Here is a 25,799-nt window from a genome sequence, read left to right as displayed (position 1 = left end):
ATTGGCCAGAATAAAATAATCTAGCCAATGAAATGAATGAACATCCAAATGCTTGATGTGCCTGAACGCATCTAAATGCATTTGAAAAACCTGGCCTTAGGTGCATTTTTAACTTTGCTTTTCTCCTGTATGGAGAAACCTGTTCAGATGAGCATAGTGTGCATGAGGGGCTGGTTGATTTAATAATGCTGGAGAGTGCAAAATTTGGTGCAGCTCTGCATTTAATCAGCTTCCATTTTTTTTGTCAAAGCAAGTTAGAAGCTGATTGGCTACCATGCACAGCTGCATCACATTTTGCGCGCTCCAGTTTTAGTAAATCAACTATCTGCTCTCAAACTCCCTGGTCATCTCATCCCATGCTCGCCTTCAGGACTTCTCCAGAGCCTCTCCCATCCTCTGGAATGCTCTACCCCAATCTGTCCGATTTTCTCCTACTTTATCCACTTTCAGACGATCCCTGAAAACTCATCTCTTCAGAGAAGCCTATCTGGCCCCCACCTAACAACTGTACATTTATCTTCTCAATCAGCACATCGCCCACAGTTATTACCTCTTGTACCTCTTGACCTTCCCTCTTAGATTGTAAGCTCTAAGGAGCAGGGCCCTCTGATTCCTAGTGCATTGTATTTGTACTGTCTACCCTCAAGTTGTAAACTGCTATGTAAACTGGTGGCGCTATATAAATCCTGTATAATAATGAGAAGAAATCAGCTGGGGAGGGAAGAGTCCCTTTGTCAGAATAAAATAGCACAGCTGCAGAGATTGCCGCACCAACATTGCTTGAGTTGGTTCAGGGATCTGTCAGTTTTTTATTGTTCAATCTGCTGAGTTGAACAGAAAAATAAAACCTAGCAGTGTGCGCCTGGCTGTAAACGGAAATGTTAAGGTGGCCATAGATGGATTGAAATTCAGCCGTTTCAGCATGGACTGGCCAGAATTCGATCCATGTGTAGTTACTGTGTTGAACATGAGTCAGTCTAACAATTTACTTTTGTTTAACTGCTCTGTCGAATAAAAGCCCCTCGATCAGTGGGTGCAGCTTTGATCGTGGTATTCCAATAGCGGGGGATTCTCTCCTCTATCAGAATACAATAGCGCAGCAAAGAGGATTCTTGCCTCCACCTCTAATGTTTAAACGGGGGAACCGGTTCAGTGTTTTGTTCAGCCCGCCAGCTGAATGAAAAAATCGGAACCACATATGGTCAGCTTTAGAGTACAGGAAGCAATTTAAGTTTTTTCTCACGTGTATTTATACATTTCTGGTGGTTGCTGTTTGCTTCTTTATTTTGATTTCATGCAAAAGCAAGAAATGTATTTATGATGTTCTGTGAACTCTTATCACAGAATCCCACTGTACCTTATCTGTAATGTTTACATTCAGAATATATTGCTCTTGAAAATTTAAAATTTGTTGTCTGTACATTGCTAAAAGACCAAACATTACTTACACAATAGACTGGAAAATATATCAAATAAAAAGTTCTCGCATCGCATTCGGACTAAACTCGCACAGGACCCTTTTTTTTGGTCCGCACCAGAATTGGAGAGCATGGGTGTTCGCAGAGCATGTCGGAACTGACAGTTTGCAGTGCGATATGCGAGCTGAAATGGGGGTGTCATTAACAATGTATTGTCACTTTGCATATGGCAGTGTGAAATGTCTTGCGAGTTGGGTGCGATGCAGGAACCCGGAGTGGATTCCCAGGGTTCCCGCATTGCACAAGTATAAATCAGCCCAGCTATTTAACGGTACCATTACAGTAATATTAATTAATACAATCTATTATAGACACCTGCCTACAACTTTTGCCTTTACATACGCTTTAAAGTGTAACCAAAGTAACGAGTAGAGATGGATTAGAACCCTGTTCAGTTTTCATTGCTGTCTGTAACCCAGTTAGGGAGATTCTATTTATCCTATTTACCATTATCACTGAAAGTGAATGTAAAAGAAAATCCCAAATTTTTGGGTTGACGTCAGAACAGTAGTAGAGGTGGAGAAATCTTCCAATAGGGACATTAGTTCTGGTGACACCCCAAAATTCCATTATTTTGGAGGGACTTTCCTCCTGTGTTGGCTATAGGGCAGGAAGTGAAAGGAAATATGCCCGATGGCACACAGGTGCCAAAAATATCTATTTTACATATTAACCACTTAACAATCGACCCATAGCCAAATGACGGCTACAGGGTGGTTATTTAACTCTGGAAGGCCGTCATATGACGTCCTCCCAGAATTCCGCTCTCGCGTGCCCTCTGGGAGCATCCTGTGGACCCGGCGCATCACAAGTCCCGGTAAACGGCCGCTCATCGCGGCTGTTTACCACGTGTTCGCTCTGTCAAATGACGGAGTGATCACTTGTAAACAAACCGGCGTCATGTTATGATGCCGGTTTCTCCCTCCCCCTCTCTGTACCGATGGGTACAGCGGAGGGGAAGAGATCGGTGTCAGCAGCGCTGTGGACTGCATCTGCAGTGCCCACATCGCTGCTCACTGAAATTTAACCCCTCCATTCCCTGCCAATAATCTGCAATACCAGCCAATACTCTGCAATACCCACCAATACTCTGCAATACCCACCAATACTCTGCAATGCCAGCTAATACTCTGCAATACCCACCAATACTCTGCAATACCCACCAATACTCTGCAATAGCCGCCAATACTCTGCAATACCAACTAATACTCTGCAATACCCTCCAATACTCTGCAATACCCTCCAATACTCTGCAATACCCTCCAATACTCTGCAGTACAATTCCAGACAATACTCTGCAGTACAATTCCAGACAATACTCTGCAATACCCTGCTAATACTCTGCAATATCCTGCCATAAATTGCCATACCCGGAGATACCCAGCCATACTCGGTGATACCCTGCAATACCCAGCCATAGACATTCCACCCCCCCTCCCGCCGCCCTCCGGTGCTTCTACCGACTCAAAAGGTAAAAAATAGTGTAGCGCTTCTGTAGTAGTGAATGTGATCAACATATACACAAAAAATTCCAAATAAATGGTCACATGAGAAAGTCCATATACATAAAACAAAGTCCAATGGAATGGGTATGAACTTCCGTGATGTAACTGGTACAAGGATGATTAGGCCATTTCAAGGAAAGAGAGGGATCTTGCTAAACAGATATACCCATGTAAAACAGCTTGTCTGTAGACATCAGGGAAGTAAATAAATACTCTTACCAACTGTGTTGGACTCACACGGTCATATGACAGTTGAGTCTGTAAAGCTTGGGGTCCCAATCTAGGGCCAGGGGGTGGATCGGTGAGGGTCCGTCAAATTGGTGAGAGAACTCCAACCGACTGTGTGCCAAGCGATGTGTTTCACGGATGGAACATCAGGATGGTTTCTTATCCAACTCGGACGTAGCACGATCAACACCGATACTCCGATCACCCCAAAATAGGGTGAAAGATGTTAGAGGTTTTTTAGGCCAAAAAAGAGAAAGGAAAAAGAGAGCTCCACATGGTGCGGGTCAGACGGTATAAAACGGCAAATTTATTTAAAAGTCAAAAAATTATATAAAATATTTTATGACTTAGTGATCACAAAAAGATTAGATAAAAATGAAAGTAAAAGCAATGTAGGGTGCCAACAGCTAGCCCGACGCGTTTCGACACATATGTCTTCGACAGGGGCATGCTTGGACATCGCTTGGCACACAGTCGGTTGGAGTTCTCTCACCAGTTTGACGGACCCTCACCGATCCACCCCCTGGCCCTAGATTGGGACCCCAAGCTTTACAGACTCAACTGTCATATGACCGTGTGAGTCCAACACAGTTGGTAAGAGTATTTATTTACTTCCCTGATGTCTACAGACAAGCTGTTTTACATGGGTATATCTGTTTAGCAAGATCCCTCTCTTTCCTTGAAATGGCCTAATCATCCTTGTACCAGTTACATCACGGAAGTTCATACCCATTCCATTGGACTTTGTTTTATGTATATGGACTTTCTCATGTGACCATTTATTTGGAATTTTTTGTGTATATGTTGATCACATTCACTACTACAGAAGCGCTACACTATTTTTTACCTTTTGATTGTGGAACTTTGTTTGTTTTAAGTGTTGGCAGCTGCTTTTTTTGTTTTACATTCAGTTATAGCGCAGTGTTTTCCCCCACTTTTTCCTTCTACCGACTCGCCAATACGATCAAAGCCAGAATCTTTTTTTTATTTTTTTATTTAATGCTTCCTAGCTTAGAGGTGAGATGCGGGGTCTTATTGACCCCATATCTCACTGTAAAGAGGACCTGTCATGCCATATTCCTATTACAAGGGGTGTTTACATTCCTTGTAATAGGAATAAAAGTGATCAAAAAATTTTTTTGTGGGGAAAAAAATGTCAAACTAAAATAAATAAAGTAAAATGAACAAAAGATTTTTTTTTTTAAAGCGCCCCTGTCCCCATGTGCTCGCATGCAGAAGCGAACGCATACGTAAGTCCCACCCACATATGAAAATGGTGTTCAAACCACACATGTGAGGTATTGCTGCGAACGTTGGAGCGAGAGCAATAATTCTAGCCCTAGACCTCCTCTGTAACTCAAAACATGTAACCAGTAAAAAAAATTTAAAGCGTTGCCTATGGGGATTTTTAAGTAGCGATGTTTGGCGCCATTCCACGAGCGTGTGCAATTTTGAAGAGTGACATGTTAGGTATCTATTTACTCAGCGTAACTTCATCTTTCACATTATGCAAAAATTGGGCTAACATTACTGTGTTTTTTTTTTTTTTTTAAGCACAAAATTTGTTTTTTTTACAAAAAAAAGCATTTGAAAAATTGCTGTGCAAATACTGTGCGAGATAAAAAGTTGCAACAACCACCATTGTATTCTCCAGGGTGTTTCCTAAAAAAATATATAGGATGTTTTGGGATTCGATGTAATTTTCTAGCAAATAAATGATGATTTTTAGATGTAGGAGAGAAATGTCAGAATTGTCCTGGGTGCTCCAGAACGCCTGATGGCGCTCCCTGCATGTTGGGCCTCTGTATGTGGCCGCGCTGTGTAAAAGTCTCACACATGTGGTATCGCCATACTCGGGAGTAATAGCAGAATGTGTTTTGGGGTGTAATTTGTGGTATGCATATGCTGTGTGTGGGAAATAAACTGATAATATGACAATTTTGTGAAAAAAAAAAGTAAAAAAAATCTTGATTTTGCAAAGAATTGTGGGAAAAAATGACAACTTCAAAAAACTCACCTTTCCTCTTACTAAATACCTTGGAATGTATTCTTCCCAAAAAGGGGTCATTTGGGGGGTATTTGTACTTTTCTGGCATGTTAGGGTCTCAAGAATTGAAATAGGCCGTCAGTACTTCAGGTGTGATCAATTTTCAGATATTGGCACCATAGCTTGTGGACTCTATAACTTTCACAAAGACCAAATAATATCCACCAATTTGTACTTATTTTTACCAAAGATATGTAGTAGTATAAAATTTTGGCCAAAATTTATGAAGAAAAATTACTAATCTGCTAAATTTTATAACGGAAACAAAGAAAATTCTTTTTTTTACAGAATTTTTGGTCTTTTTTTCTTGTATAGCACAAAAAATAAAAAACCAAGCGGGGATTAAATACCACCAAAAGAAAGCTCTATTTGTGTGAAAAAAAGGACAAAAATTTCATATGGGTACAGTGTTGCATGACTGAGTAATTGTCATTCAAAAAGAGAGAGCACCGAAAGCTGAAAATTGGTCTGGTTATTAAGGGTGTTTAAGTGCCCAGTGGTCAAGTGGTTAATTCAACATTTTGAAGCCGATTACCTTTGTGTTAATCCTTGTTAAATACAGTACTTGTCTTATCAGAGTAGTAAACTAGGCAACATGTTTGTCTTTTTAATTGATATTTTACTTATTTTTTACATTTTTTATTTGTGTTTGCAGAAATGTTGTATTGTGGACCATTTTGCAGCCCTAGACACTGCTGGAATGAAACTAGATTTTACGTCTGTTATCAGAAATGAATCCACTAAGCTGTGTTCACACATCTCTGGAGTAAACAGCTGGATGGAACTACCCTTAAAAATGCATGATTTGTGACAGAATCTGATTCAAGACAAAGGAAAAACAATTCACATCTGCTGCAAAACAAAATAAATGTTTTCATGGTATTGATATTTTTATTGAAAGAATATGAGCTTGCAATAAGGCATTGTACATTGTGTACCTGATCCGTGGATGCAGAAGCAGAAAGCTGAAGTCCTGAGAGTTAGTATGACCTCCGAGGATATTGCAGCCTATGTTGTTTTACCATCAGTAGAGACGAACGTGATACCTTCTCAGTCGACTGGAGATGAAAATTCTAAGAATAGTTTGGATACTAGCGTTATAAAAAGACATAGCATGGAGACTGTGCCAGGCTTAACAAAGTTAAAAGGGCATAGAGCTCAGAATTCTGTGGCTGAGCCTTTTTTAATAGAAAGCAAAGGTGAAAGTGGAAAAACCCTTAACGACAAAGGTACTGCACAAGACAACCTCTGTACCTCCCATGCCAGTGATTATTTCAATAGCAAACTGTTTGAGCGAGCCTACAAGTCCAGTCTAGGTTTTAATCAGTTCTGCAAGTCCTACAATCCTCTTAAACAGAACAATGTTTGTACAGACTCCCATATTCCTGCTGTGCTGACAGAAATTCATTTTAAAGCAGACGCATCATCTGTGGAAGGGCAGGCATTAAAGGGTCACTTAATAGTGAATGATCACTGCACAGATGCTGTCACTCACATTCCAACATTACACAAAAGTAATTCCAATCAGAAGAGTGGTTTATGTTCCAGTTCCACAAATAACCAGTGTATTTTGAGCAGCCATTTACAGACATTGAGGATAAATTGCTGCAATAGTTGTGTATCCAGCTCTTGCAGTTCTGAGAATTGTGGCAGTAGCCATGAACACATTGGTTGCCCTGTGAATTACCAATCAATTTTGTGCCCAGAGACAATGCCAGAATTTCCTGTAGACAATGCAGATGGACAGAGGTTACCCTGTATTCTTTCATCACAGCCATTTCAAATTGAAGTCTCTGATGAACAATACGAAGAGGAAATAGAAAATGATTTCTCAAGGAACCGAAAAGATCGTTCAACGCTGCTGATCAGAAGGTTTTGTAAAAATTACAAAGAAGTGAAAAAGTCTGTTTATACAGGAGCCAGCGCAGTTTTTAAATCTTTGCCTTCTGGCCGTATTGGAACCAAAGCATTCTGTTTTGTTAAGAGACATCAAGAAAACACAAAAGAACTGAAGTATTTTTGGCTAACAGCTAAAAGCTTGACTTTTGCGCAAGGTTCTGAGAGAAGAGATAATTTTATTTCCTTTTTGGAGACGATGACTGTCTGTCAGGTAAGTGTGCTGTGGTTTTGTTTTTTGTGTGTATATATCTCCTGTATATACAGGTATGTATATAGATATATAAAAATAATACCATACATATAGACAGAATACTGTACTGTTTCATTTTAGAGTGCATTGGATGATCATGCTCGCCATGCCATGGGGGACAAGATTAGTATGTTTGAATAATCCTTTCAATCTATGTGTGGGGGTCAGCAACCCATAGATCGCAATCAGGTGACTAGTAGATTGCGGTCTGGGCTTGTTGACCCACCATCCCAGAGCATCAAACAGAGTGCAGTGCAGAGAGACTACTTGTAAATTGGGAGCTTTAGTAGGGAGCAAGAGCCAATGCCTCCTTTGTAGTGCTGGCTCCTGTCCCAATGCGGAGTGATACCAACATCACTTCATGTCTTAGCCCAGCTAGCCATCTCCAGAGTGGTGTCAGCAGCAGGAAAAAGAAATCTTCAGGTCAGTGTGAAGCAATACACTGGGCATAATAGTATAGGGCTGCTTTCACACTGATGCGTTGCGATTTACCCACACCACAGGTGCAGGGCAGTGTACCTGCAGCTTTCCTGCATGTTTGCTGAGCTTAGCCATAGACTTCATTTTATATCCTGCTGGTTTGGCACACTTTCTGAATGCAAGAGTTTTGGTGCACTTTCAGAGAGTGCACCACACATGCAAGATATAATAGAAGTTTATGGCAAAGTGCAACTTACCCAGGAAATTTGCAAATGCGCTGTACCTGCGGTGCAGGTAAACCGCATCACATCTGTGTAAAGGCAGCTTTATAGGGGACTCAGAACAATAAGGGTTCATTTACATTTGTAGTTTTGGGGCTAGTAAAACCCTATGGTTAAAGCGGAGTTCCACTCATTTTCTGAACTTTCTGCTGCATGCCCTTAGCTCATAATTTTCACAATGGCCTTTTTTTAAATTTATTTTTATGCTCATATATACATTTTTTTGGTTATGTATCATTATTATTAATGACTTCCACCTTTCCCTGCCTAGGCGATTACATCACTAGGCGATGCGCAAGGGTTTCTGGGATAGCAGCGTCATGTATCCCAGGAGTCCTTGCGAATCGCCTACTCATGTTATTTGCAGATAGGAAATGACGTGAACGTTGTTACTGAGTTCTGGGCTCTCCCTCTCTCTTCTCCTCCAGCAGAGTGCATGCTGGGAGCTGTAGTCTCCTCCCTGTGGAGAACAATGAGGCCGCCGATCTTCTGGGACTACATGGCCCATGATGCTCCATTAATCTTTTGTGATTGGCCCTTTGCTGTGGCCAATAGGGAGGGAAAAAGAGTCTGCAGGAAGCTGGATTAAATCTGAGAGCTGCTCTCTCTTCTCGACTAACAGGAGAATGGGAGGAGGGGGGGCGAGCTTGCCCCCCCCTGTCACACCGCCGCTGCCTGAGTTCATCTAAGTTCTGCAGCCTGCTAGCCCTGTCACCACTTCACTTATGGGGGGATGGGGGCTTGACAGCACCCCCTACAGCTGCCAGCTTCCTTGATGGTGTCACCCAGGTGTGGTCCGCACCCCATAGCAACTTCACACAGTACACCCAGACGGCAACTGGAGAGGAAACAGTGTGCAGCAACAGCCACGCTGCCCGCTCAGGGCATTAGATATAGTGACAGGCACAGACTCAGCAGGGAGTAGTGAGTGAAGGAAAAGTGCAGCGCCGTAGGTGTTTTGGCTGAAAATAATAAACTACCAAAGGAAGCCATGGTTTTTGCCACCCTCAGGATGGTGTCCGCACCCCCCTGCCTGATCCGACTTCTATTACCTCTCTTCTCTTATCCTCTGATTGGCAGGTTGCTATAGCAGTGGGGCGGGAACTTCTGCCGATGTCGACATTACTATAGCAACCTGTCAGGAAGAGGGACGGCCTCGCTGAGGCTTTACTGAGCATGTGCAAGATCTGGAGGTGCATGCTGTGTAGCCAGCTGCAAAGAAATCCAGGAAATGAACACAGGAGGGCTTCAGATGCCCAAAAATAAAATGCAACCATCCTGCTTCCGAGATCAGTGAGCAGGGCACCCATCAGAAATTGTGGGGCCCCTTACACAGCTTTAGCCCCCCCCCCCCCCAGCCTGACCACCAACATTCCCCAGGGCCTGCCCACTAGCCATCCCACTGAATCCACCCACTAGCTATCCCACCAAGTACTTCAATGCCTCAGCCCCCCTCACACCTGTACGCTCTGTCCTCCTCACAGCTGTAGGCTCTCAGTCCCCCTCAAATGTGTATAGTTGACACACGGTCACACACATGCATGTACACACAGACACACACACAGGCACGTACACACACACACGCCCGCACAGGCATGTACACCCACACCCACAGGCATGTACGCACACAGAGGCATGTACACACACAGAAAGGCATGTGTACACACACACATACAAACAGAGGCATACACACAGGCATGTAGACACACACAGCCACGCCCCCCCCCCCCCCCACAGGAGTACAGGCAGCTCACATGAGTGGTGCACATGCAGAAAATGGCCAGAGGTGGCAACAAAGAGATGTGAGCTCAATGACACAGAGCAGCAGCTGCGGACTCACACACATACAGAAGCATTCACGAAGCTCCCCTTCACCTGCCCCTGCCTTCTCACATCCCTGCCAGTCGATCAGACCCCTCCAGACACTCGGGCCCCTTTCAAGTGTATGGGCTGTACCCCGCTGCTGGCAGCCCTGTCCGTGAGTAACAAACAATTTTTCAAGAAACCAAAAGCGCGAAAATATGACTTGTTAGAAATGTTCATTTACAGGTTTTGACAATTAATCCAGTCCCCCCCAAAAAAGTTGGGGGACTGGAACTCCTCTTTAAGAGATATTTTTACCACCCCCATCCCAACCACACTCACTTTGGCTGCAGTAGTCAGGGGTGTAGACATGTGACAGACGCAGCAAGAGGTATATGCCCTGTCATGATTGGTGGGTGTAGCACCCACCAAGCATGACCCATTCAAGTGAATGAGGCTGCTCCACAAATTCCCTTGCAATCTTGTACAGTACAGCAAACAAGGGGTTAAAGCAGGCAGCATTGTGTTACTTTCTCACCACCTGCTTTAACCACCTGGACTCCACAGGAGCATGCAGTTGCAGTACGCTTGCAAAGTGACCCCATTTGCTTAAATGAGAAAAGATTCTAATAATATAGATATCCCAGTGTGCCACATCCCCTGAAGGGCAAAGAAAGGCATTACCAATGATAGAGTTGAAGTTAAAAAAAATCACAATATACAACATATAGATACAATATCCTATACCCAATGCGTTTCACTGAGTCTCCTTTATCAGGGATTTAACAGGATGTATATCACCTAGAATGCAGATGGTTAAAAGTAAATTAGTGCATCTATTCAATGACATACAGATATGGGAAAGCCAATATAATAGCAACCCACATTGGGTAGTTGGGTATACATGAAGAAAATCCACATTCATATATTAAAAAACGGTGTCACATGAAGTCTCCAGCAACCCTGTCCACGTTATAGCTATGCAAGTGCATCCAAAACAAAATTTTGATGGAGAGATTAATAAAGGGACTAACAACCCAGCCCCAGAGGGAACCAAAGGGGGTTCAGGGTTGTATAATAGATCCCTAAATAAGGCTAGACCATGCATACTGGGGTCTAGAAGGGGAGTCCCGTAAAAAGAAACAAATAAGTATATAAGAAAACATTTATGTATAATATGTGTACAGCCATAGAAACAAAAGGCTGCCTGGTGGTAGCACATACCTAACATATGAAATGACATCTAGATCATGGCAAGCAGTCCTGGAGATGCTAATATAGGGGATCCTATAAATAAAGATAGGAAAAAAAGTATGTAATAAAGATCACTGCTGTTAGCAGCCATCATCAGGGCACCAAAAACAGGGAGCATTGCTGAGCATTAGTAACCGCCCCATGTAAGTGGGGTATTTGATGTTAGGCAACAATGTGCAAAGTTTCCAAAGTGTGGTGGAGATTTTGAATATTCATATTTATATCAAGGAGCTTCAAGGGTACCATTCTAATTAGATTACAATGCCCCGTTTTGTGTGTGTGTGTGTGTGTGTGTGTGTGTGTGTGTGTGTATATATATATATATATATATATATATATATATATATATATATATATATATATATATATATATATAAAATATGGGTATATTTATTAAAGTGTATATATATGTGTATATATATGTGTGTGTGTTTTATATTATAGGATCGTGTATTAGAAGGTGGGCCTATTTACTGTTTTTGTTATCTCAAACGCACCAACATGTTTGATCTGCTGTCTTCATAGTAACTGAGTTACCCTATTGTTCGTATAGAGGGCCATTTGTTGGCAACGCTCAATCTCAATTAGACATCCCCAGCTAATCCTCCTGGTGGCCATGAGACTATGAGAGTAAAGCCAGGAAATTTTAAGTGCCTACTAATTTCCGCCACACTTCCCACCTTATTGGCGCAAACTACATGCGGCCTGAACTGATCCAGGGGTCGTTGGAGGCACCCTGAGTCGCAGTTGCGCCGCGACTCCCTGAAACGCATGTGCGACATGATGTCACGATGCTGCACTTACGTCCCACCGTCACGGAGGTTTTTCCAGGAGACCAACACAGCATTCGCCAACAGATGGCCACTCTCAAAGGCGCCCAAAAGAGAGCGATTTAGCCATGACGGGCATCCGGGTAGAGCCAAAAAATAGCTAAATAGAAAGAAATGACAGGACAAGGAGGTCCAATAATTAGAAGCAGACAGGAATAGAAGTATTTTGTTATTACTATATGTCTCAGAAAGGGTAGTACACCCCTCACATTTTGTAAATATTTTATATCTTTTCATGTGACAACACTGAAGAAATGACACTTTGCTAAAATGTAGTGAGTGTACAGCTTTTATAACAGTGTAAATTGCTGTCCCCTCAAAATAACTCAACACACAGCCATCAATATCTAAACCTCTGGCAAACAAAAGTGAAAATGTCCAAATCGGGCCCAATTGGCCATTTTCCCTCCCTGGTATCATGTGACTAGTTAGTGTTACAAGGTCTCAGGTGTGAATGGGGAGCAGGTGTGTTAAATTTGGTGTTATCGCTCTCATGGCACAGAACTCTCTGAGTATCTGAAAAAGAGAATTGTTGCTCTACATAAAGATGGCCTAGGCTTTAATAAAATTGCCAGGACCCTGAAACTGAGCTGCAGCACGGTTGCCAAGACCATATAGCAGTTTAAAAGGACAGGTTCCACTCAGAACAGGCCTTGCCATGGTCAACTAAAGAAGTTGAGTGCACGTGCTCAGCATCATATCCAGAGGTTGTCTTTGGGAAATAGACATATGAGTGCTGCCAGCATTGCTGCAGAGGTTGAAGTGGTGGGGGTCAGCCTGTCAGTGCTCAGACCATATGCCACACACTGCATCAAAATGGTCTGCATGGCTATCGTCCCAGAAGGAAGCTTCTAAAGATGATGCACAAGAAAGCCGCAAACGGTTTGCTGAAGACAAGCAGACTAAGGACATGGATTACTAGAACCATGTCCTGTGGTCTGATTGAGACCAATATAAACTTATTTGGTTCAGATGATGTCAAGCATGTGTTGCAGCAACCAGGTGAGGAGTAAAAAAAAACAAGTGTGTCTTGCCTACAGTCAAGCATGGTGGTGGGAGTGTCATGGTCTGGGGCTGCATGAGTGCTGCCGGAACTGGGCAGCTACAGTTCATTGATGGAATCATGAATGCCAACATGTACTGTGACATACTGAAGCAGAGCATGATCCCCTCTCTTTGGAGTATGGGTCGCAGGGCAGTATTCCAACATGAGAAAGACCCCAAACACACCTCCAAGATGACCATTGCCTTGCTAAAGAAGCTGAGGGTAAAGGTGATGGACTGGCCAAGCATGTCTCCAGACCTAAACCCTATTGAGCATCTGTGGGGCATCCTCAAACGGAAGGTGGAGCACAGGGTCCCTAACATCCACCAGCTCTGTGATGTCATCATGGAGGAGTGGAAGAGGACTCCAGTGGCAACCGGTGAAGCTCTGGTGAACTCCATGCCCAAGATGGTTAAGGCGGTGCTGGAAAATTATTGTGGCCACACAAAATATTGACACTTTGGGCTCAATTTAGACATTTTCACTTAAAGGTGTACTGTTGCCAGCGGTTTAGACAATAATAGCTTTGTATTGAGTGTAAATATAGCAACTAAACTAAGTCTCAGACAGGGGAACCAAACTGCATGTGAACCTGTATAAATCAAGATATACAGCAAGAAACGCATTAAAACAGAGGCAATAATCATGGCCAAAAAAAAGAGAGAATAAAGAGGAGAGAACAAAGAACAAGAGCAAAAACAAATAACAAGAAGGGGCTCGGCCAGAGAGATCTGCTGACATGCCAGATGGATGGCTACTTTTCCATTCCCCCTGAAGCGAAACGCTTGAGGCAGGGCTGGAAACAAACCTCCTCGTTGAGTCCGGGGGGGGGGGGTATGTAGCCCTCAAGCGATCTGAGTGTGTTTGACAGGTGGTGAGGAGGCAATATGTTGTCTCCTCACCACCTGATTTAATGATTTAAACCCATGACTGCTGTGCAATGTGCAAAATTGCATACAGTTATCAACAGTTATATGGGGGTATTTGGACCAACAAGGCATGGAAATTGTGATCCAAATGTGACTACCAAGTTTGATAAACCAAAACAAAAAAACAAAACATTTTGTGAGTATCAGTAAAATGCATCCATGGGGTAGATAATCACGTTTTGGGGAGAGTACAGTGTCTGTGGGGGCAATGTTTTTTCTCATCATACGTTGATATTGATAATAAAGTTAGCTTGTACAATGATTGGCATAGATATCAGGGAACAATATAATGCAAACGATGGGGTTGATTTACTAAGGCTGGGTTCACATATTGCATTTTTAACCGCATCCAGTTTGAATAACGTGAATGGGACTGGCCTTCAATGGAGCCTGTTCACACATGTTGAGCGGTCGCAGTGTGGTTTTAAAAGGGGTCCTGTGCAATTTCAGGTGAAAATTTGTACATGAATCGCACCTGAACTGGTGAACAGAAACTCACAGGACTGCCGCACTGAAATTGCCGCCGCACATGTGTGAACACAGCCTAAGACCCCTTTCACACCAGGGCATTTTGCAAGCGCTATAGCGTTAGAATTAGCGCCTGCAATCCGCCCAAAAAAAGCTGCACCATTGTCTGTAGTGTGAAAGCCAGAGGGCTTTCACACTACAGCGGTGCGCTGGCAGGACGTCAGGGAAAAGTCCTGCCAGCAGCAGCTTTGGAGCAGTGAAGGAGCGGTGTGTTTACCGCTCCTCCACCGCTGCTCCCCATTGAAATCAATGGGGCAGCGCTGTAATACCGCTGGCAAAACGCCGCTACTGCCGCGTATTGCAGGCGTTTTTAAGCCTTTCTCGGCTGCTAGCGGGGGTAAAAGCGCCCCGCTAGCGGCCGAAATGCGCCGCAAATCCGGCGGTAAAACGCCGCTAAAAATAACTGCGTTTTACCGCCCACGCTATGGGTGGTGTGGTGTGAAAGGGGTCTAAAGGCAAACAAACATCAGAGCTTGATGAATGAGGGGATGTTCTGTCAAATTCACTAATCCAATCATGTATGTGAAAGTAAAAGATGATGTTTTTTTTTCCTTGTACATGGGTGTTCTTTGTAAAAAGAAATTTCACCACATTCACTGATCTCTAGAGAGAATTCCCTTACACACTGCAGCTTCCCTTGTAAAGCGAACAATGTTTTTACATATTTACTTCAGTATTTTTGGATCTGTTTAGGCTATAGAGCAGGGAAGGCAACATACAGATTCACAAGACAAAAAATCTGGCACCATCTTATCTCAGAGCAAACAAAAGCAATCGGACAGATTTTTCTACCCTATCTATGCCCTGAAACTGGCTGGACACCAGTAGATATCCTAACAATTGTTTTGTACAAATATTAGTCCACAATTTTTACAGTACAATTGAATGTTGTTAAAAATTTTATTTTCTTCTAAAATTCGATTTTGAAATGAAAGAGGTTGTAAAAGTAAAAGTTATTTCACCTTAATGCATTAAGGTGAAAAAACATCTGACAATTCCGCTGGTTGATAGGACACCGAAGGGTGGCAGCTCCTAACAGCCAATGCAAAAACAAATGCAAAAACGGACCATTTGCCTGTTTACATCCATTAAGGAGTGCTTCCATTTTATGAACAGAACAAAAATAGAGATTCATTGTTTAAAAAAAAATAAAAAAATGGACCTGAACAGATGTGGGTGTAAATGGATGTAAACAAATAATTGTCGGTTTACATCCATTTGCCCATAGGAATGTATTGATGTCTGTTTTTCATCCATTAGCGGATGGATGAAAAACAGGACAGACGAAACACTTGTGTGATTAGACCCTTAAGTGTACAGCATGTATTGGTATTTCCACACGCAGGTGGGGTAAACTTAACATGCAAGTTACAGTGAACCATGGTAACAGCAAAAGTGCAGGTATTAAAGGCAGAAGGTTTTTTATGTTAATCCTATTGTATGCATTAGGATAAAAAACCTTCTGTGTGCAGCATCCCCCCTAATACTTACCTAAGCCCCATCTCGATGTTGCATGAGAACCTTGGCTGTTCAGGACTCTCCCTCCTCATTAGCTGAGACAGCAGTGAGCAAGTGTTGGTTAGGTGTCCAATTTGTCCACTGCAATATCACAGTCCCGCTATAAGTCGCTGATCGCTGCCATTACTAGTAAAGAAATAAAATATCCCATCGTTTGTAGACGCTGTAACTTTTGCACAAACCAATCAATATATGCTTATTGGGATTTACCTAAAATATGTAGCAGAATACATATTGGCCTAAATTGCTGAAGAAATTAAATTTTTTCAGTTTTTTTTTATTGGGTATGTTTTAAGAAAAGTAAAAAATGTTTTTTTTTTTTAAATTGTCGGTCCTTTTTTTGTTTATAACGCAAAAAAATAAAAACCGCAGAGGTAATTAAATACCACCAAAAGAAAGCTCTATTTGTGGGGAAAAAAAGGACAATTTTTTATTTGCATATAGTCTCACATGTCGCCACAATTGTCAGTTAAAGTAACATAGTACCTTATCGCAAAAAGTCGCCTGGTAATAAAATATCACTAAATGTTTTGCCGGGCATACGTTTTTATTTGTCTTGTATATCTTTATTACTGTGCCATTTCTCTCGGTATTTTGCGAATACTCACTCACTGCAAGTGGCATTGCTTTTACTAATTCCCCGTATCCTGGATTTTCAATCTTGATACAATATGGTGTGGCAAGAAACGCGCTGAAAGTTTTTCATCTTGAAGATTCCAGCAGTGAGGTTAGCTGGCTATGGATCTTTGAATGAAATTATGCTTTCAGTTTACATGTAGAATTATGCCAAAGTGTTACATCAGACTGCTATTGCTGTAAGTTTTCTCATTAATTTGAGCTTGTGTTGAATGCTTCTGTATTGTTTTCATTTATATTTCCCACTATTTGGAAATGTTACAAGTCATGTTATTTAATACTGCACATCATTATTTCTGCCGTGTTCCATTCCGCTGATATTTTTCAGTGCATATTTCTGTTGTAAGGATAGAATTTCATTGTAAAATGGCTTTGATATTTCTCATATGACGTCTGTGTTTAGTAACACTGAATTATTAAAACTGTCTTAGCTTTCAGTTGTGTAAAGTAAGATTACATTCTGATTAGTAGCAGAGACCATAAATAATTTACAGAGAAACCTGTACTAATATGCACGTCATGTAAAGGTGGGCCTGGTGTGTGTTTATGTTTTTATGAACTTTTATATTGTGGGTAGTGTATTTTTTTTTTAAAACAAAAATTGTTTTAAAGTGCTGCAAACATACGTAGCCCATGCATGCATTTTTCCTCTATACTTGTTTTCTGTATATCATGCATGCACGGCTTCCACAAGCAGTAGGATAAGCTCACAGCAAAATTGGAGCCATTATGACACCCAATCAGTTATCTTTTTGTATCTTGCTTTGGAAAATTGTTGTTGCCAGCAGTGGTTATTAGTAGTAGCACATCTGTACTCCTTTTTTTTTTTATTCTGTCTATAGATACAGTCCAACTAGGTATGCACGATTGGGCTCATAGATACGTCTTTTCTGTGAATTAAACATGTATGGAGAGGCATATATTGGCTGACATTTCTAAAATTTTTAAAACTTTAGATGACTTGCTGTCATTGGCTTCAATTCTTTCTAAATCTGTAAATTTGAACAAGCATGCAGCCAGCCTGGAACTACATACTTGTCTTGGGTCAGTATGTTAGGATGTACCAGATTAGATTGGCATGATACACAGACATATAGCGATTTCAGAAGAGAAATAGTGGCAGCCTCTATAATTCTCTTAAGGCTGGGTTCACACCGCTGCGGGTGGGAGACCCGGATGTGATTCGCACCGCACTGCAGTGCAAATCACATCCGATCTGTCTGTGCGATGCAAGTTCAGCCATACAGATAGTATGGCTGAATTCGCATCGCACCCGCCGCAAACTCGCACAGGACCCTTTTTTTGGTCCGCAGCAGAATCGGATCGCATGGGTGTTCACACCATGCGATCCGATTTCTGTCCGAGTTTGCAGATCGCACTGCGATATGCGGACTGGTCTGGGGGTGTCATTAAGATTTCATTGACACTCCCAGCAGTCCGCATAGGGCAGTGTGAACTGCCGGCGGGAGGCATGCGATGCGGGAAAACGCTGCGGATTCGCGGCGTTCCCGCATCGCTATGGTGTGAATGCAGGAACGCCGCGAATCCGCTGCGTTTTCCCGCATCGCATACCTCCCGCCGGCAGTTCACACTGCCCTATGCGGACGGCTGGGAGTGTCAATGATATGTTTATGACACCCCCAGATCCGTCCGCATATCGCAGTGCGATCTGCACACTCGCACAGGAATCGGATCGCATGGTGTGAACACCCATGCGATCCGATTCTGCTGTGGACCAAAAAAAGGGTCCCGTGCGAGTTTGCTGCGGGAGCGATGCGAATTCAGCCATACTATCTGTATGGCTGAACTCGCATCACTACAGAGATCCGATGTGATTTGCACTGCAGTGCGGTGCGAATCACATCCGGATCTCCCCCCCGCAGCGGTGTGAACCCAGCCTAAATCTGAACTTTACAGAGAAAGTAAACCCTGTAAGTAAAACTGCAGCAAAGAAAAAAAAGTCAGACATCCTACACTGCCAGGCAGGGCTGTTCTGAGTGGCAGAGCTTTGTGAATCTCATAGCTGTTCAGATGTTGGTAGTTATCCACCTCTCTTAAATATATTTTATTTAAATACATTTCAGCATTAGATACAAGTTTAACACATTTATATGTGTTTATTTGTTATAAGATGGGCTTGTTGTTTTGTTAACTTATTCTGTCCTGTTTAGTACACATTGGAATGCAGTTATAATAACTTTTGAGCCTTTGCTAGTCCTTTTTTTTTTTTTTGTGCAACATAATTTTTTTTTAGCTATGTTTGTCATTTAGGCCTCATACACACGGACATTATAAAAAACGGCCTGTTAAGCTAGTTCCAACTTCTGGAAAAAATCAGCGTTAAAACGCGATTTATTTAGGGGTTTGCTCTGGCGTCAATGCACGTTTAACGGTGTTTGCAAGCGTTAACACTAAGGAGCGTTTAAAAAAAAATAAAAAATCCCATCACATTTTAAACATTTTTACAGCTCAAAAACGCTGACGCTAAAAAATGTTGGTATAGCTTTAATGTGCGTTTTTGCACGTTAGCGTCAAAACTGCTCTAACGCTGGAGCCTCTGAAGGCGCTGGTCCTTGTTTTTTTTTTGGAGCCATGGTGTGTATGAGTCCATTGAATAACATGGAGTTGCCTTCTTAAGCAGCAAAAAAAGCCGCTGTAAAAACGCCCGTGTGTATGAGGCCTTATAGTACAAAAAATCTAGCATTCATTTTATTGACCAAAGTTTAGCTATAGTCTGTACCTAACAGAATGCTAATGGATATGGCAGTTTGAATATAATTCTTCTTGTTTTTTTAGTTCTGTAGTTCGGCATCAGCACCAGCTGGGTCAGAATGAAATGTAATTTTATGCCCAGGGGTTCAGCAAATGCTGTAAGAATGGGCAGTTCTTTTATCTCCTGCATCAGTGTCCATAAATATGAGGGGCTGATAATTTTGTCATGCTGTGTTGACTTTTGTATGTGTAAACCAGGGAAATTACAGTACTTGTTACAGGTATCATCAGTGTTTTCAGATTGTGGTAATACTGTTTAAATATTGATTGTCTTAGTTTCTAATAGGAGATTTGGCATTTTTCAGGTTGTCGATAAAAAAATGTGCTCCAGCAGTAAAATTTCCATGTTTTGTCAGTAAAAAATGTCACGGGAGGTTGGCAACCCCGATCTCCAGTCATTGATGGGTTAGCGACCTGTCTTAAAGCCCAACTCCAGGCAAATACCCACCTCTGATCCCTATCTTCCCTATTCTCTAGCTGATCCCTGGAATGAAAAAATAAAACCCCTAAATAATACCTTTTCTTGCCTAAACCCTCCATCACATGATTTTCAAGTTCCAATTCTCTACTCTTCTACTGTTTTCTTCCAAGGGCAGGTGGTGGGTGTGGGAAGGAAGCCTTTAGGTGTCCACATCACTGCCTGCTTTAGAAGAGTGAATGTAGGGGACTGGGATGGGGAGGGATATTCTTCACAGAGAAGGAGGGAAGAGAAAATTAGAAAATGTTAACTTTGCCAACGTTTGGCTTTAAGGTGAAAGTTTTCAAAGGATAAATTATGACTTGGGGTCCTTTCACATGGGCTTGTCCATTTGACAGAATCTGCTTGCTCATCAGGGAATCAATTCAATAATCCCCGCTGAGGAGGCGGATGACGGGTCTGTCTCCGCTCACTGTGCTGAGATGGACCTGTCAGAGTCCCGCTCTCCTCTATAGGGAGATCGTATGAAAATGGACCGTCTGTCCGTTTTCATATGATTTGATCTGCCAGATGGATGGAAAATAGGGTCATCATCCATCTGGATTTGGCGGGACAGGATCAAATTGCAGCAGGTGTCACCGCTGACATCCGCTGCCCCATGGGGGTGAATTGAGCGTCCGATTGAGTGTTTTGGGTAATCACGGAGCTGCCCCCTCAGTAAATTGTTGCCAACCCGAAAATGGAAAGAAGGGAGGCAGCTGGTTCATGACATCTGTTAGTGACACGTACATGAAGTGAGGTCTACTGTAAACCAGAGCATGTCTCCCTCTCCTGAGAGGAAGCCAATTGTAACCAACAGACTGGGGAAGAAGGCCCAGCGTCTGCAGCTAAGCATCATAAAAAAGTATAATGTAGTCAGAGCTACAATCTTTACACTGTTAGTACAATGAACTCCACTTTGGCTAAAATGTTAACATACTATTGCTAAACAAGCTTTTTTGTCCTTTAACCACTTAAGGACCAGGCCTCTTTTTCAGATTTGGTGCTTACATGTTTAAAACAGTTTTTTTATTGCTAGAAAATTACTTAGAATCCCCAAACATTTTATATTGTTTTTTTTTCTAACACCCTAGAGAATAAAATGGCGGTCATTGAAATACTTTTTTTCACACCCTATTTGCGCAGCGGTCTTACAAGCGCACTTTTTTTTGGAAAAAAATCACTTTTTTTGAATAAAAAAATAAGACAACAGTAAAATTAGCCCAATTTTTTTTATATTGTGAAAGATAATGGTACGCCGAGTAAATTGATACCCAACATGTCACGCTTCAAAATTGCGCCCGCTCGTGGAATGGCGTCAAACTTTTAGCCGCAAAAATCTCCATAAGCGACATTTAAAAAATTCTACAGGTTGCTTTTTTTGCGGTACAGAGGAGGTCTGGGGCTAGAATTATTGCTCTCGCTCTACCGATCGCGGCGATACCTCACATGTGTGGTTTGACCACCGTTTTCATATGCGGGCGCTACTCACGTATGCGCTCGCTTCTGTGCGCAACCTCGTCATGACGGGGTGCTTTTAAAAACTTTTTTTTTCCTTATTTATTTTAATAGATTTTTTTTTTTTTAGACTGTTTAAAAAAAAAAAAAAAATGGATCACTTTTATTCCTATTACAAGGAATGTAAACATCCCTTGTAATAGAAAAAAGCATGACCGGTCCTCTTAAATATGAGATCTGGGGTCAAAAAGCCCTCAGATCTCATATTTGGACTAAAATGCAACAAAAAAAAAATGACATTTAAAAAAAAATATACCTTTTAAGAGGTATGGGCGGAAGTGATGTTTTGACGTCGCTTCCGCCCTCCTATGGTATAGAGACGAGTGGGGGCCATCTTAGCCTCACTCGTCTCCATACCCAGCTAGTGAAAGGACCCGATCGCCTCCGCCACTACTGACGGCTCCGGTAAGCGGCGGAAGGTGCGGGAGGGCGGCGGGAGGGGGGTGGCACCTCTCCCGCCGCCGATAGCGGTGATCTTGCGGCGAATCCGCCGCGGAGACCACCATTACCGTACAGCCGACCGGCGCCTGAAGAGATGGATATCTTGGTTGTGGCAGCAGCTGCTGCCGTTACCGAGATATCCCTCTTCAAAAATAGGACGTACATCGTCGTGCGCTGGTCGGTAAGTGGTTAAAGTGAATATATATATTCTAAGGACCGGTTCATACTTGTGCGATGGCAAACGTTGCATGTAATGCACAGCGCACTGTTGTTCACATTACATGCGATGTCTGTGCGGGTGCAATGTCAGCCATACAGATAGTATGGCTGATATCACACCGCATTCGGTACAGACACGCACAGGACCCTTTTTTCAGTTTAGACCAGAATCTAATCGCATTTGTGTTCACACATATGCGATCCGATTCATGTCCAAACTTTCAGTTCGCAGTGCGATATGCGAGCTGAAATGGCGGTGTCGTTAACATATAATGGAATTCCCCAGCAGTTCGCATATGGCAGTGTGAACTGCCATGTGTGCCGGGTGCGATTGCGGGAACCCACAGTTGATTCGCAGGGTTCTTGCATCGCAGTAGTGTGAACTGGCCCTTAATGACATTTCCTATCGTACATCACGGGACACAGAGCCATAGTAGTTACAAGGATGGACACTGGCATGCCCTAAATTAAAAAGTGTGCTCCCTATATAACTCCTCCCACTGGTGGGAGTACCTCAGTTTTTTTGCCAGTGTCTAAGGTGTTGGTCACGAATAAAGATGTGCTGTGCTCCACTGGAGCGGAGCAATCCTTGCTGGGGCTAGCCATGCAGCCGGATCCATTCAAAGTGCCTTTTTGGACGAATTGAATTGTAGCTGGTCCTCGTATAAGAAGAGACGAGGTCTTGCCTGTAACGCTTCTCTTTTTAGATAGCTGGCCCACGGGATCCAGTACTTTTTGGTATTGAGGCCATAAAGTTTTATTGGCGGAGGTGCTAGTACAGGTCCAGGATTGTGGGTTTCCTTGAGGATCCCCAACTCCTGAAGGTTTAACGGAACCCACCATGAAGGATGAAGATTGGGTCTGTTGATTTACCACAGAAAACCCTGTGGTGGGAAAGGTAAGTGGAGTTTTTCTAAGAAATTTTCAACATTTTCTTATGAATGTCTCCTTTAATAAGTAAATGTTGTCATGCCTATGTGTCACCGCTAGGGGCTGTATAGAGCACTTATGTCTCATGCTTCTCAGAGAGCCCATGATGTGTCCAGGAAGCAGCAGTTTTCTCTTCCTCTGGCAGCAGACCTCCGGTAAGCCCTTGTACACACGATCGGAGATTCCGAAGGAATGTGTCCGATTGGAGCGTTTTGTCGGATATTCCGACTGTGTGTGGTATGCATCGGACTGTTTCCGTCGGACCAAATTTTCCAACTTGCCGGAAATATTTTCACACAAAATGCTCCGATCGGACATACTCCGATCATGTGTAGAGAATTGCGATCGGACAAAGTGCCACGCATGCTCAGATCAAATTCCTACATCAAAGCTATTGGCTACTAGCCTGAACGTAGTCCCGTCGTAACGAAATAACGTCATCACGTTGTGTACAATCGGATTTTCCAACAACTTCATCCGACCATGTGTTTACAACAGTTTCGGACAAAATCTGTTGGACAAAATCCGACGGATTTGGTTGTCGGAATCTCCGATTGTGTGTACAAGGGCTTAGTCGGGGGGGGGGGGGGTGCCTCCCCACCATTCGCCCCTCTGTGCTGTTTTTCTTCATGGAAAGAGCACTCAAAGAAAAAAAAAAGAAGCACGAACGGCACGCCGCTCGGCAGCTTCCAGGTCCCCCCCTCTGCCATTTCTCTCTGTTGATCCCATAGGATAGGAGCCTGTGCTCGCACGGGAAGAGTAATTGGTGGTTGATATCCAAGAATTTTCAAAAAGGAGAATCTAGTTACCTGGAAGGTGGTAACAACAGATGCCAGCCTTCTGGGCTGGAGAGCAGTCCTGGAAGAAAGAAGCGTCTGTCCAAGGGAAATGGTCCAAATCAGAGATGACCTTGCCCATCAATATTCTAGAGATTCGGCTGGCCCTGGAGACCTGGAAGCTCAGACTACGAAAATTGTCCTGTCAGGATCCAATCTGACAATGCCACAGCTGTGGCCTATATCAATCCACAAAGGGGGCACGAGAATTTGTGCAGCCCAAAGAGAGGTGAATCATATTCTATCTTGGGAAAACAACATTCCTTGCCTATCAGCAATTTTCATTCCAGGGATAGTGAATTGGCAGGCGAACTACTTGAGTCGCCAACAATTGTTTCGGGAGAATGGTCTCTTCACCTCAATGTTTTCTGTCATTATGCCAGAAATGGTGAGTTCCAGACGTGGATCTGTTTGCGTCCAGGTTCAACAAGATCGACAACTTTGTGTCAAGGACAAGGGATCCGATGGCATACGGAACAGATGCCTTGGTTTTTCTGTGGTATCAGTTTTTCACTGACCTATGCGTTCCCTCCTGTTCTGCTGCTTCCGTGCCTTCTCGCATGATCAAGCAAGAAGGGAAGGAGGGGATTTGTGTGGCCCAGGAAATCTTGGCTTGCCAAGATCGTAAAAATGGCAGTAGGGGACCCTTGGACCCTGCCGCTATGGCCAGAACTTCTCTTGCAAGGTCCGGTATTCCATCCTACCTTACAAATGCTAAATTTAGCGGTTTGACTATTGAAACCCACATTCTTAAAGATCGTGGACAGTTTGCTTCAGTAGTTTCTACTTGGTTAACACTAGGAAGCCGGCCTCCAGAGTCATATACTATAGAGACTGGAAGGCATATGTCTTCTGGTGTGAATCCAGGGGTTGGCACCCCAGGAAATATGTCATAGGTAGGATCCTTGAATTCCTACAGATAGGATTAGAAATGAAGCTGGCCTTGAGTACTATTAAGGCCAGATGTCAGCTTTATTGGTGTTTTTTTTTCAATGACCTCTTGCTTCACACTCTCTGGTTCATAACTTTATTCTGGAGGTAATAATGATTAATCCTCCAGTCAGGTCACCCCTGAACCCTTAGGACTTAAATTTAGTCCTGTCGGCTTACAGAAGTAGTCTTTTGAGCCAATACAAGATATTTCCTTGGTCCTCTTGACGAGGAAAAATTATTTTCTTGGTTGCCATATCTTCTGCAGGAAGAGTATCAGAGTTGCCTGCTCTTTCTTGTAAAGAGCCATTCATAAGGATGAAGTTGTATTGCGTCCTCAACCTGAATTCCTACCGAAGGTAGTATCAGTTTTTCATTTAAACCAGGATATTGTTCTGCCTTAATTTTTTCCAGAACCTGGTTCTGTGGAAGAAAGATCACTGCATTCTCTTGATGTGGTGAGAGTGGTCAAAGTCTATTAAAAGTGTCCGCTCAGATTCATAAAACAGATGTTTTGTTTGTGTTGCCAGACGGTCCTAAAAGGACAGGCAGCATCGAAATCTACGATTTCTAAATGGATTTGTCAAGTGATTGTTCATATTAAAGCACACTTCTCTGGGGCTGTTAGTGCTTCTTGGTCAGTGCATCACCAAGCCTCCATGGCTCAGATCTGCAAGGCCGCAACTTGGTCTTCAGTCCATACATTTACTTCTATCATGTAGATGTAAAAGATCATGAGGAGATTGCCTTTGGGTGCAGTGTACTGCAGGCTGCAGTATGAGTCCTCTAGTCTCTTGGTGCCCTACTTTTATTGTGTCTCCCTCCCTTCAGTTGGCATTGCTATGGGACATACCACATAATAACTACTATGGCTCTGTGTCCTGTGATGTACAATAAGAAAATAGGATTTTTATAACAGCTTACCTGTAAAATCCTTTTGAAGTACATCATGGGACACAGAGGTCCCGCCCTTCTTTAGTATACACGTGTATTGCTTTGATACAAAACTGAGATACTCTCACCAGTGGGAGGGGTTATATAGGGA

At 42.8% G+C, this 25,799-nt stretch overlaps 1 protein-coding gene across 8 annotated transcripts in view; it reads left to right on the top strand.

The window, feature by feature from the left end:
* Nucleotides 1–25,799, top strand: part of PLCE1 (phospholipase C epsilon 1) — a 783,803-nt gene that overhangs the window by 130,314 nt on the left and 627,690 nt on the right. For all 8 annotated transcript variants that reach the window (XM_077454232.1, XM_077454230.1, XM_077454231.1 and 5 more), the window contains exon 2: nucleotides 5,914–7,368. In XM_077454232.1, coding sequence (XP_077310358.1) covers nucleotides 6,208–7,368 — 1,161 coding nt within the window. In that variant the 5' untranslated portion in view covers nucleotides 5,914–6,207. The remainder of the gene's footprint in view (nucleotides 1–5,913; nucleotides 7,369–25,799) is intronic.

Source organism: Lithobates pipiens, unplaced genomic scaffold (genome assembly GCF_037356315.1).
Source record: "Lithobates pipiens isolate NorthernLeopardFrog02 unplaced genomic scaffold, aLitPip1_a1.2 Scaffold_25, whole genome shotgun sequence".
Classification (NCBI taxonomy): Eukaryota; Metazoa; Chordata; class Amphibia; order Anura; family Ranidae; genus Lithobates; species Lithobates pipiens.
Note: the sequence above shows the minus strand (reverse complement) of the source record. Positions and strands in the feature narration are given on the sequence as shown.